Here is a 13,542-nt window from a genome sequence, read left to right on the forward strand (position 1 = left end):
GAAATCGATCTTCCATGATTTTCATCCACTTCATTGACCCAAGACATATCCTTTGATGCAAGCACGATTTAGAAAAAATTTAAGTTAGTAATCAAATGAGGCTAAATAAAAGGAAGAAGTAAAGCCAGTTACCATACCTATCTCTTGTTTTTAGTGTTCGCACCTCGCAGCAAGGCTGTTGCTTTCTTTTTTCTTTTTTTTTTTTTTTGGCGGGGGGGGGGGGGGGGGGGGGAGGGGATGTTGGACTCCATAAAAATAAAAAGGTAAAATGGTAAAACATGAATTACCCACTAACAGGAACTAAAATTGAATAACATCAAACTGCAGCATGTTACTAACCTTAGTGGTGACATAATTAAATTTACAATTTTGATACCTTTAAAGACTTCCTGCTACAGTTTCATATTTGACCATTACTAACAGGATCAAACCTCAAGGTCCTGAACAATTTTCTGGACTTAAAGTTGCAGCAGGCTATAATAGTTAAATAGTAGCATACTCTATTTAAAGGGCAATCTAGTGCACTAAGCTCTCGCTATGCAGGTTCGAGGAAGTTCCGAACCATATTATATGCAACCCTACTTGCCTTTTTGCAAGAGGTTGTTTCCATGACTCGAACCAGTGACCTCCAACTACACGCGACAACTCTTGTTGATGCGCCAAGAATTCCCTTCACAGGGTTTATTGAAATAAGAAAATATCCAGGATACCATTCAACTAGATATCATTCATCACTATGCCAGTAGGTCCTCATCCCGTCAACAAGAGGCTGACCATGAAGAAAGCAAGTATGATTTATAGTTTCGTGTGCTATTCCCATAGCACGACACGAAGTTAAGGATACCTGCTTCGATTGGCTCAGCAATATCCTTTTCTCGCTTCTCTAATACTCGAATAAACTCGTCTGAGCTTAAATTTCCATCACGATTTGTATCGAAAACATGGAAGACAATTTCTATCACATTGTCAGTGAGAGATACTCCACATACCTGTTTAATACTTGGTCAGAAGAAACTTGAAAACTAAACAAGCAGCTAAACATATAAAGAACGTTCCAGTTAAAACACCAGAGGTACAACACAAGAGTATCATTCTCCAGCCAAGGACAATCCTGAAATGACTTCACGATGACGATGGAAAATATTATCCAACAGGGAGTTGAAAAGGTAAATGTCAAATGCATGCATGCACACATGGGAAAAGCTGACTGATAGATGGAAGAGAGAAACAAAGAACGCATACCTGAGAAGCAGCTCTTTTAAAATCACTTCTTGTCAAATGACCATTCACTTGCCCGAAACAGAAAAGTGCTAGTGAAAACGGTTGCAGCTTCTTCCGCAGCTCAGCAAAACTTTTGAATTCCTCAAATGAAATCTTAGTACGACTTAGCGGTGACTCATTATCTAAATCATCAACTCGATCAAGCAACTTGTTTAAGTACTTCAAATCAGCAGCAGCAACCATGGACAGGGCAAAATCCTTTGCTGAAATGGTCCCCCGAAACTTGTAATCATAGTGGGCAAACTCCAATTTTAGTATCTGTGAAGCATATAAATTACAACAGCGTAGAATTAGCAATTCAGGATCACACCTGAGAGGGAGGGAATATCACTTTTACTAGTTCATTGATGATGGCCTATATGTAATTGACATTCGTAGCTAGGGGAGAGGGGGTGTCAAGCACGGAACACCAAAATATACACTCTTTGCTAATCTAACCCTATTCGTCATGCACCTTGGTCATTCACAAGCTGACCAAACACACAGGTTAAGTAAGATCTTTCCCTCCTTTTCCCTACCCAATTATAACAGCAGAACATATCCCACCTATATTCTTCTTAGACACAAGTCCCAACAAAAATGCAGAAAATAAGAAATTACTTATCTACTAAAATAAGTAATATATACAGAGACATAGTAATAAATCCTGAAACCAGGTGCTTTTGAGTAATGATTTGAACGTTACCATAATAAATGCAACTGGCTTTCCTTCAAAAATAATAGTAAGGGTAATTACAATAACCATAAGATAAGGGAAGGATAATTGAAAATCATTGCAACACAAACGACATATAGTAACTGGACAATGGCAAATAAAAGTCAACTAGTTCTTGTTTTCTGTTTTCCCTATTTTGCATGTGATGATTAGAGTTCACATACCTCTTCATGCAGATCTCTCAAGAATCGGACAAATCTGTCATATTGGAGGCGTTTCTTCCCATCTTCACCAAAGAAGTCTTGCAACAGACCTCCATTCTCTACATGACCACCTAAATTACGCCCCCCTCGAAGTCCATCGCTGTGATGAGCACCTTGTCTATTGTGAGCTCGCATCAAAGTCATTACTTTCTTGAATTCATCAATGTCTATCTCGCTGTCGCAATATAAGAACCAACTAATTAGACCAGACAAAGTTATTTCTTTGTAAGTCTGACAGATATACCGACAGTATGAGAAACATGACGGCGTGAATAAAACACATACAATTGATCAACTTGAGCTTCTGGTGTTCATCCCTCAAACCTCCCCAAATAAATAAGTCAACAGTCATTCTATCATGCAAATTGACTGAAAAATGTCATCTCTACAAACAATTGATATTACCTTAACAAAGTAACAGCTAAGTCCAATCATTAAGTTGTTATTATCAAAGCCATAGAGCTCAACACTTCCATACTCAATCACCATAATATGCAAACAAAAACAAATGCACAGTTAGTTTAATTATGACGGTGATATATCTACTTTTTCTTCACAGTTCTTAACATGATTTTAATAGAGTCGAGAAAGAAATAAAACGATAATCATCAAAGTGTCCTTATCTAAGTCGCGCACAATTATACGTTACTGAAGTAGAAAACAGAAATTTTCCAAGCTCGCAACTAGCATAAATCAGTATACAAAACTGGAAACTGCTTCCACATCCCAGCGCAGAAGTAAACATAAGGAGGTACCTGCCATATCCTCATATGTGTTCACTAATTGACATGACAGATCCCCCGTATGCTAGGTCTTACATTCTTATCAAAGTGATCTATCAAACTTGTGGAAAAAGTTTGTTATATATTCTTTTTCCCCTTTCCGAGCATACTCCTTTATAGAGATCCATAGGTATTCGATACAATCCAAGCACCACCGTGGTCCACAGGAAAACAAGATTGCCAAGATTTCAATCTCACGAGGGAAAAAAAAAACTTACAAGAAGGGAAAGAACAATTTTAGTTGCATCCCTGCTTCACAAATTTCAATATTCAAAAGTTGAAAATAGACTCCTACCCATTACTGTCGAGATCAAACATCTTGAATGCCACTGAAAAACTTGATTCAGGGATGCTCAGCAGGGTGACAAAGAATATATACCTGTGAATTTTCAAGAAATTAAAGACTTTTTCAGTCTTTAACATGAGTATGGCTATAACTCAACCTGAATGATTCTAAAGCTTAAATGTGAAATGGAAGTAACTCAGGAAAAAACAGAGAAAGCCAAGATAAGGGGAAGATAACTTCATTATGGAAAAATAATGAATTGAATAGAGAAAACAAGAGATTTTATGACTGCATTGAGACTTGGGACTCACTCTTTGAAAGATACGTGGCCATCACTGTTTGTGTCAAAAAGCATAAAAAACTTTGAAGGGGCACATTGCAGTTCACCTGGACTTCTTTCACCTCTAAGATATCCATCTCTCACGAGGTGTGATTCAGATGGAGGGAACACAGGAACAACTGCTCTCATTAGATCTGCTGGTGTCATAAATATTTCTCCATCATCGGCTTCAAAAGATGCAAAGTACTCAAACACCTTCGAGAAAACCACAAAATGTTGAAACAAAAAGTTAACTATGGAACCTCATGTAAATCACAGGCTTGATAGAGATTTTTGGAGGATTCTAGAGATGAAAAATGAAATCTTTTCAGTTTACAAACACAAATATAATATCCCAGTATACAATTAGAAGCGAAAAAAATACTTTCAGCCAATTCGAGAAATGTCATCAAGTAGGTCAGGGAAGTCCAAAAGGGCCGCTTGGACGCCCAAATTGTTCAATTCTTGCTGCAACATACATGTCAAATGCAGTTCAACCATGAGATCTTGCTTTTCCAGAGCTTTCAGACTAGGGCACCATCACCAACATCTCTAAAAGTATTATAGGGGAAAGTGAAGCATAGAAGGTTGTCTTCACAGGACCACTTAAAGGACACAATGCACCTACTACAGGGAATTTTCCTGACCGATGATGCCATGCACTAAGTCCAATATTACTACAAGTAAATATTACCAGACTAAGGAGATTATCCACCAAAAAACCTTCCCTTATACACCATAACCAAATAGCATGGTAGAGCAAAAGCATAAATATCTCCTTGAGGCTGCACAGGGCACTTCTATTTCATCAAAATTACCACCCAAGTATTAGGGGGAATGCATCCTGACTACAACTGACATCATCAATAAGACTCCCTACAACCTATTGGAAAAACAAATGCCTTTTTTGAGCTTATATATATAAGAAGAAACCAAATTACTCTTACCTAAAATCTTTTGGCTGCCTTTGTTACTCCATTGTCCCTAAAGTCCATAGAGACAAATTTGTACCAAGAATCATCCCTTATGTTTTTGTAGGATATCCCTTTGGGATAAAAGGCTACAAGTTGCTGAGCTTGGCCGCTCAGAGGATACATGTTTCTAGAGATGTAGTGTTTCATGAAAGTGTTTTTCCTTTTACTCCATCTTCTGACAATACTAGTTTTCCATCAGTGCTTAAATTTGTTCCTTTTGTTGATTGTTTAGCTAATGAAAAGTTATTATCATAGAGATTTGCATGTTACATCACCTAATATGCCACCTCCTCATCCTTCATCACCATTACACTCCACCACACACATGTCACCAGATTGGGGTAGTAAAATGGTTAAAAGAAAACAGTTAACCACCCATATTATCCACTAAAAATGGGTTGAATAATGAACTTTTTAAAAATGGATAAAATATGGATAAGAACCATATTATCCATTTAGAAAATGAATAACCAATGGATAACTAATGTGTCTAACTTTTACATTTGTAAAGCATCAAATTGGGGGGTTCCTCAAGTTAGGGAGACTAAGAATTCTCCCAAAAGTGATCACATGCAAGAAATCATAGATAATATGGTTACCCATATTATCCGCCGGTTAACCCGTTTTTTATCCATATTAAATATGGGTTGGATCTGATACTTTATCCGTTTTTATTACCCGTTTCCGACCCGACCCGCCCGTTTGCCACTCCTATCACTAGAGACCTTTTTTTTAAAAAAAAAAAAAAGGTCTCTGGTGCATAATCAGAGACTTCCTCAGTGCATAATCAGTATCCGGAACCACAACCCTTAGAATCTAGGAAATCTCACGGGCAACACAAAACTCTTGACTATCTAAATGACTACATTTACACCATTTCTAATCTCAAGCCAAATACCACACACAACCATGCTTCATCCTCTCAGGCTAGTTCCTGTTTATCTATCAATGCACTAGTTTCTGTAAACGACCACATTTCACCTGAAGTTCCAACTCCCGCAAGTCAATCACTTGTAAGAAATGTTTGTCATAACAGTGAGTCCTCATCATATGAGGGTAGCATTCAATCCTACTTGGCAAATCAAGGGATTCCTGGGGCATGAGTTAACCATATAGTTGACTGCTCTTTCTTTCGAAAACAACTATGACACAAGAGTTTGAAGCCTTATATGCAAATAACACTTGGGACCTGTGCCTTTGCCAGATGGTAAGAAAGCAATTGGATGCAACTGGGTGTACAAGCTAAATACAAAGCTAACGGCAGTATAGAGAGATTTAAAACCAAATTGGTTGTTAAAGGATACATACAACATGCTGGAATAGATCTGTTGTGAAGATGAACATACTTAGAACATTGGTGGCTACTGCAGTCAAGATAGGATGGGCTATTTTTTCAACTTCATATGAACAATGCCTTCCTCCATGGAGATTTGCATGAGGAAGTTTACATAAAGGTCCCACTAGGGATTGAAGTTGACCATCCAGGCTTGATTTGCAACTTGAACAAATCTTTGTACGTTTAAAGCAAACCAGTAAACAATGGTATGATAAGTTGACTGAGGCTTTATCTTTTGAAGGTTACACTCATTCCATGCATGATTACTCTCTTTTAGAAGAAGACATGATCACTAACAGTCTTTGTAGCTGTGTGTGTTGATAATTTCATACTCGTAGGCACACATTCTGCAGAGACCACACAGCTGAAGGTTTTCCTACATGATACATTTAGATCAAGGATCTTGGCAGGCTGCATTATTTTCTAGGGCTGAAAATCATATAGACAGATGATGGAGCTATTATTTCTAGGAGGAAACTTGGTCTAGATTTATTGGAAGAACATGACTATTTCAACTACAATAGCTTATCCTCATCGCTTGATCCAAATGTTAAGTTGAAGGCTAAAGAGGGAGCAACACAACCAGATCCATCTTACTATAGAAAGTTGGGAAGTTATTCCTGACAAATACAAAATTGGTTATAGCTTACAGTGTTCAATATCTAAGCCAGGTCATGCAAGATCCCAGGGAGCCTCACTTGCAAGAAGCTTTCCATTTGCTAAGGTATCTAAAGAAAAATCCTACATGGGGATTTTCATGTCCAAAGATTCTGACTACACAATTAAAGCTTACTGTGACTCTGAGTGGGTTTCATGCCCCGATTCTAGGAAGTCAGAGGGTATGCAAATTGGATTGGAGAGCAGTCCTGTGAGCTGGAATTCCTAAAAACAAGAAACCATTTCTTTGTCCTCAGCAGAAACAGAGTATAAGTCATTGAAGATAGTAGTTGGGAATTGGTATGGCTGGGTAGAATTTTTTAAGAATTAAATGTCCCTTTCTCCACTCCAATTGTTGTACACTGTGACAGTTAATCTGCTATACGTATAACCAGAAATCCTGTTTTTCGTGAGAGCACCAAGCATATAGAAGTTGATTGTCATTTTGTGAGAAACAAGCTTCAAGATGGCCTGATTTTACTTCATCATGTGGCCACTACTGAGCAACTTGCTGACATACTAACCAAGGCCCTCACTGGGATTAAGCATTCATCAATTCTGGGGAAGTTGGTTGTGAGAGCCTCACCACCAACTTGAGGGAGGGTATTGAGCTTATCTATCTTGTTTGTATTACACATTTTAATTGGTTAGTTAACTTAGCTTAGCTGGTCAGTTAGTAGTGCTTAGTTGCTTAGCTGTTAGTTAATGGAGGTTAGTCACAGTTGTTGACAGCTGTCAGTGCACACATGCACACTTGCTCTTACCTTTGTATATATACATATACATACAGTACACCAATGAAGCAGTTGAGTTTTCTCTCGCAAAATCATATTTCTCGCTCAAGCTTCTCTTCGTTGTTTCGTTCATAGATCTCTCTAGAATCACCATTGGAGCTCCTCTTGAGCTCTATTTGATATGTAACTCTGCTAAGTTTGATAGTATCCAAGTCCCAAAATGGGGTTATTACATGCTAAAAATGTTATTTAAGTGCTAACGACGACTACAAATATGGATAATACCATTTGGTGATGTGGATATGTGTGGGATGTGATTTGGACTTTGGAAGGTTATAAGGATGTTTAGGAGTGGAGAGAAATAGTTTGGAACAAGTTGGAAATATTAATGGGAAAGAACACCCAAAGTAACACATAACCTAACTTCAAAGGAGCTGAACTCTTAATGTTTAAAGAATTTGGATATGGATAAAACTCTGATATTACTAAGTTTATCATCAATAGAAAAATATAAACAATCAAAGTCTACATCACATTGCAAAAGATTCTGAACAGCTTTCCCTCATTTGATTACAGGAAACACCAAATTTAGTCGTCCACATACTAGTCAACGAAACAAAAATATGTTTTTAAATTTATTAGTCAATTAATTACATGGAGAAGCTATAGAAGAACTATTGATGGGCAAATTACAAACAAGCTTAATGAAAGCATAAATATTTGTTGACTTAAATATAAGTTACAATTACCTTTTCAGGAGGACTTCGCATCCGGATACGCTTTTCATAATTAAAGAATACTTTTCTTCTGTAAGCATCTGCAAAATACAAGTTAACCGTAGTCATATCCAGAAATAAGAAAGATACAGTAGCATTAGCATAATAAATCAGAATTTAGTGGAAATTACCTCCAATGAGATATTTCGGTGGAGGATGATGAAGAGATTGTGAAGTATCAGCAAAAGACAAAGAAGGATTGGGGAAAGAATAAGAGTAAAGTGCGAAAGCTAAAGTGATTCCACCAACCCATTTGAGGAAAGAAATTGGACTGCTTTCTGGATGCTGCTGAACATTATCACTTCCACTTAAATGACGAACATACAGACGATGGACCGAGCGCGGAGATCGCCGGAGAGCTGACCAAGCTGACATTCTTTTGTCAAATACTAGACTCTGAATCGGTTAACGCTTAATTGATAAAATATTAGTGGGGGAAAATAGGATAAAAGCCTTTTCACTTATCTAGTGTTGGTAAAGAAGCTATTTGCCCCTTTTAATAGCATAGTCGCGATTGAAAGATTAGTGTAACTTAAGTCCTTTTACCACAATTTCTTAACAGGAAAATTACTACAGTAAACTCGACCACAATTCACACCTCATACAAATAATTACTACTTGGAGATGTGCATTGCAATTCTTTTTCAAATAACTCAAACTTTAATATTTAGTGCACAAAGATAATAGTTAAGACCCAACAGATTGACACCTACCATGCAGATATTTATATTTCCATATCAATTTTACAGTCAAAATGTTTTTGGACACATCAGTGTATGTCCGCGTAATTATGAAGGATACAGCGCAAAAAGAAGGTTTGTGGAAACAAAGAATAAGATTAAATTGTGTTTCTATGAACAAAATGCCTTTCAATTTGTGTTTGTTCAAAGCAAATCAGAGAAACATATCTTAGATGAAGAAATTGAGTTGTTTTTATCTTTTATTATTTTTAGCATAGTCACGTAAAGGGGAGTTATAGTTCTTGTAAAGCCTCCCAAATTTTCCTATAAATGTGAGGCCTTAAAGCACAAAGTCATGAGTCGCTTGCTTACCTTTTTGCATTCAAGTTGTGGTCATTTTACAGGACACTGTCCCATTTGTGCGCTCAGTTGCGCGCTGGGATTGCCAGGTGCACGGCACGATCCGACCGATTGTTTTGAGCAATTGTACTTCGTTCGTTGGTTTGAGGTCTTGAATAGCTTCATATGGTATATTATGACTTGGGTGTATTATCGGTTTTAGTTTTCAGGTGGTTCGGGATTGATTTGGAAGAATAATTCTCATTTTGAAAACTTTAAGCTGGAAGAGTTGACCAAGTTTGACTTTTGTGTATTTGACCTTGAATCGAAGTTTTGATGATTTTGTTAGGTCTGTATGGTGATTTTGGATATGCCCGGATTTGCATTTGGATGCGTCTAGAAGGTTTTGGCCATAATTGGCGAAAGTTGGCAATTTGAAGGTTCATAAGTTTGACCGGGAGTTGACTTTGATGATATCGGGTTCGGATTGCTCTTCCGAGAATTGGAATAGGTTTGTTATGACATATGAAACTTGTGTGCAAAATTTGAGGTGCATCCGAGTTGCTTAGACATGTTCAGTGTAAGTTTAGAATTTGGAAACTTGAAATAGTTCGTTAAGCTTGAATTGAGGTACGATTCGTCGTTTTGATGCTGTTATGTGTGATTTGAGGCTTCGAGTAGGTTCGTGTTATGTTTTGGGACTTGTTGGCATCTTCGGACGGGGTCCCGAGGAGTTCGAGTGTGCTTCAGATTGATTTTGGATCATTTCAGAAATTGAATGAGTTGTTGGTTTCTGATACTTCAGGTGTTCTTCGCAATCACGGTGTGTATATGGGAGCTGGGTGTTTTTACTCTACGCGTTCGCGGTAGGTAAGACGCGTTCGCGGAGGTTTAGTGGCTAGCTGGTCGCATTCGCAAAGTCGGGGCACGTTCGTGATTCTTGGGTGATTAGTGATTCACGGTCGCGTATATGGGTCGTGATCGCAATGCTTGGCAGGCTTGGCTGGCGTTTGTTCCACGCATTTGCGAGGGTATTGCCGCGAACGCGAAGGCTTATTCAGGGCAGTGTGAATTTTTTCTTCTACGTGATAGCGAGGGTCATGTCACGATCACGATACATATAACTGGGCAATGATTATAAAGTACTCTATTCGGACCTTGAGCTCATTTTATCACATTTTGAGTTGAGGAGCTCGAATTTTGGGCAATTTTGCAGAGGATTTTCACCACATGGATTGAGATAAGTATTTTCTACTCGGATTTAATTATATCACATGATTCCATCTTTGATATTGGCATTTGATTGATGAATTTAAAAGAGAAATTTGGGGTTTTCTACTAAACTTTCCTAAAGTGAATAATTGGATATTGAACATTGATTCAAAGTCGGGTATAAGTGAAATTAGTATGGTTGGACTCATATTTGAATGTGTTATCGAAATTTATGAGTTTGGTTAGGTTCTGAGGTGCGATCCTGGGTTGCCTTTTTGGCTGACTTTGAGTATTTTATTAAAGATTCAACCTTTATCGCTTGAGTTTGTTTTCTAAGGCTGTCACGACTAAAAATTCAACTAGCCGTGTTGACACCTAACCCAACCAGCTAAGGTAAGCTAATTAACAATAAACCATAATATATTGATAATGATAAGAGTCAAGAATGAAATAACTAAATTTTGTACAACCCCTCTCCCAAGGACTGGTAGTACAAATCATGTGCTTCTCTTAGAGTTTGCAAAACTGGTATAAAATAAATACATCATCTGTTCGAAGGTTACATAAACAGATTTATAAATCTAAAGCTACCAAGAAAAAGAGGCAGCTATAACCAGAATGCAGGTACATCTTCAATGTCAACTCCCACCATACACAACAGAATTAGCTCCAAAATCTGCACGCAATGTGCAAAAGTGTAGTATAAGTACAACGGACCCCATGTACTCAATAAGTAACAAACCTAACCTTAGGTTGAAAGCAGTGACGAGCTTGGACAACAGTCAAAGTCCAACGCCAACAACCAAGAATAATTCATAACAATATAATGAAAACAGTACAAGTAATACTCAAAGATATGAAGCTCAGCTTGTTCATAGTTAAAAAAAATAGGCATGCTTTTCAGGTATAACAGTAAAACCCAAATCATTCACCGAAGTCACCAAAATGTGAGTATGTTAGAAAAACTGTGATTTTTTCTGAAAACTTTCAGCAACAGATAAGATGCTCCATTATCAGATATCATGAGGAAAGTACATCTTTATGCCTACAATGTGTGTGAAGTCATAAATGTCATAATACCGTATAGCATGAGGAAATGCATCTCTATGCCTATATGCCAAGTATGCATGTCAAATGTAATGCACCACAGTGATAAACTCATATGCTCATGCTCTCGGAGTATTCAACCTCACTCAGCATGCTCAATCACTCAGCACCTCCCAATCACTCAACACTCTCAATCACTCAGCTCCTCCCAATCACTCAGCACACTCAATCACTCGGCACTCGCACTCTTCGGTACTTGCGCTCACTGCTGTTATGTTAGACTCTGGAGGGGTAGATCCTGCCCAAGCGCTAAAAAAAGCCAATCATGGCATGTTGCAGTGTATAGCCCGATCCCATAATGAATCAATAAAGCTTGATGCGGCGTGCAGCCCGACCCTATAAATATCACTCACAATCAGGCCCTCAGCCTCACTCAGTCATCTATCTCTCCAGTCTCTCGGGCTCACAAATCTCATGCCAATCGGCCCAAACAATGATAACATGACGTGACAATTAAGGATAACAAAGACTGAGATATGATATGCGAATGAATAAATATGACTAAGTATGTAATTGCAATTTAAGCAAATAACTCAACAACAGAAATGACCTCAGTGGGTCCCAATAGAATAAGTGTATGGCCTAAACATGATTTTTAACATGGATCACAACTCAATTACTCTAATACGTACGAATTTTATGGATAGAAACAAGATAGAAAACTAGACAGTACCACATGATCAACCGAGTCATAATTCATACAGTGCACGCCACACGACTGTCACCTAGCGTGTGTGTCACCTCAACACCAAATGCATAACACATTTATTCATGGTTCATACCCTCAGCACCAAATTTAGAAGTGTTACTTACCTCGAACAGGCCAAATCCAATACCGAGCAAGCCAAAACATATTTTACAAATGCCATCCCGTGCGTACTGACCTCCGAACGGCTCAAAACTAGCCAAAAGAACCTCAAGAACATCAAATAACGCCAAAGGAAATAAATCCAATCGATAAAGGTTGAATCTTTAATCAAAAGCCCAAAGTCAATCAAAAAGTCAAAGTCGGGATCGTACCTTGAAATCCGACCAATCTCATAAAATACAATAAACTATTCGACTATGAGCCCAACCATACCTGTTTTACTTAAATCCGACTCCAAATCGATGTTCAAAACTCAAAAAAATCACTTTATGAAATTTTAGACAAAACCCCCCAAACTTCACTTTGAAATCATCAATTAAATTCCAAAAACAAAGAGGGATTAATGAAATATAACTAAAACTGAGTATGAAATACTTACCCCAATCCATGTGGTTAAAATTGCCTCTAAAATCATCGAAATCTGAGTTCCTCAACTCAAAATATGACCAAATAAACAAACTCTCAATATTATATGTTTTTGCCCAGCTGTTCTACCTTGTTTCTTATGACAAATGATCCCAAAACTCACTTTTAATGCCTTTAGTGGATTCCTCGTGAAATTCCAGACAAGTTAGGCTTTTGAATTACTCTATTTGACCTTATAATGAAGGAGATATGTTGGTTTCAATATTTAAAATAGTGCAGATTTTTAAATACAAATTTAGTGGCAATTTCATAATTAATCTGAAAAAAATCTGCCAACCCAAATTTTAGTGAATGATCATAAATTCCTCATATGATGTCGAAACTTGATGATTCCAATTGCTATGGTTCCAAAATTACGATACAGATATAATGGTTTAGCCGAAACACGAATCAAAGGTCGTTTGCTCAATATGGTAACTTTTATGCTCAAATCGACGTCGAAACTGAAAACAATCACCATACAACCCAAACTTATCCAAAACTCATCGGAATTTAGCTAAACTTTGTGGACATGTCCAAAATCATCATTATACAAACTTATTGGAATAATTAAAACCTGATTCCCAGTTCGTTTACCTAAAAGTCAAACCCTGGTCAATTCTTCCAACTTAAAGCTTCTAAAACGACAATTATGAAGCTACTCAAAGTCTCAAACTACCGAATGGAAAAGCTCAAAACAATCGATCAGGTCGTTACATTCCCTCCCCCCCCCCCCACTTAAACATACGCTCATCCTCGAATGTGCCAAGAGTGATTTCAAAGCCATCAAATCGCCATATATCCTCACCATTCACATAACCATGGGTGATCCCGCATCACCCCAATCCACAAAAGCCCGATAACACCA

General features: G+C 37.7%; 1 protein-coding gene across 3 annotated transcripts; it reads right to left on the minus strand.

The window, feature by feature from the left end:
• Nucleotides 1-283: 283 nt before the first annotated feature.
• LOC107764571 (calcium uptake protein, mitochondrial) lies at nucleotides 284-8,759 on the minus strand. Of its 3 annotated transcripts, none has more exons than XM_016583165.2 (7): nucleotides 8,195-8,759; nucleotides 8,037-8,104; nucleotides 3,579-3,802; nucleotides 3,277-3,360; nucleotides 2,161-2,374; nucleotides 1,243-1,539; nucleotides 284-989 (listed from the first exon to the last, which is right to left on the minus strand). In XM_016583165.2, exons 1-7 carry the CDS (start codon nucleotides 8,436-8,438, stop codon nucleotides 759-761), a joined length of 1,362 nt encoding a protein of 453 aa, XP_016438651.1. In that variant the 5' UTR covers nucleotides 8,439-8,759; the 3' UTR covers nucleotides 284-758. The 3 variants fall into 3 exon arrangements, with proteins under 3 accessions (XP_016438651.1, XP_075105436.1, XP_016438652.1); XM_075249335.1 differs by having other exon boundaries at nucleotides 8,037-8,094; nucleotides 8,313-8,497; XM_016583166.2 differs by having other exon boundaries at nucleotides 945-1,120; nucleotides 8,195-8,545.
• Nucleotides 8,760-13,542: the final 4,783 nt, after the last annotated feature.

Source organism: Nicotiana tabacum, chromosome 3 (genome assembly GCF_000715075.1).
Source record: "Nicotiana tabacum cultivar K326 chromosome 3, ASM71507v2, whole genome shotgun sequence".
In the NCBI taxonomy this organism is placed as follows: Eukaryota; Viridiplantae; Streptophyta; class Magnoliopsida; order Solanales; family Solanaceae; genus Nicotiana; species Nicotiana tabacum.

What these genes read in the sequence shown, in the direction of transcription:
- LOC107764571 (XM_016583165.2), bottom strand. Translation starts at nt 8,438, where the DNA reads ATGTCAGCTTGGTCAGCTCTCCGGCGATCTCCGCGCTCGGTCCATCGT. An exon ending in GGCCACGTATCTTTCAAAGA is followed by an intron (nt 3,361 to 3,578) that starts GTGAGTCCCAAG and finishes GAAAATTCACAG; the next exon opens with GTATATATTCTTTGTCACCC. An exon ending in TTTGATCTCGACAGTAATGG is followed by an intron (nt 2,375 to 3,276) that starts GTAGGAGTCTAT and finishes ATATTGCGACAG; the next exon opens with CGAGATAGACATTGATGAAT.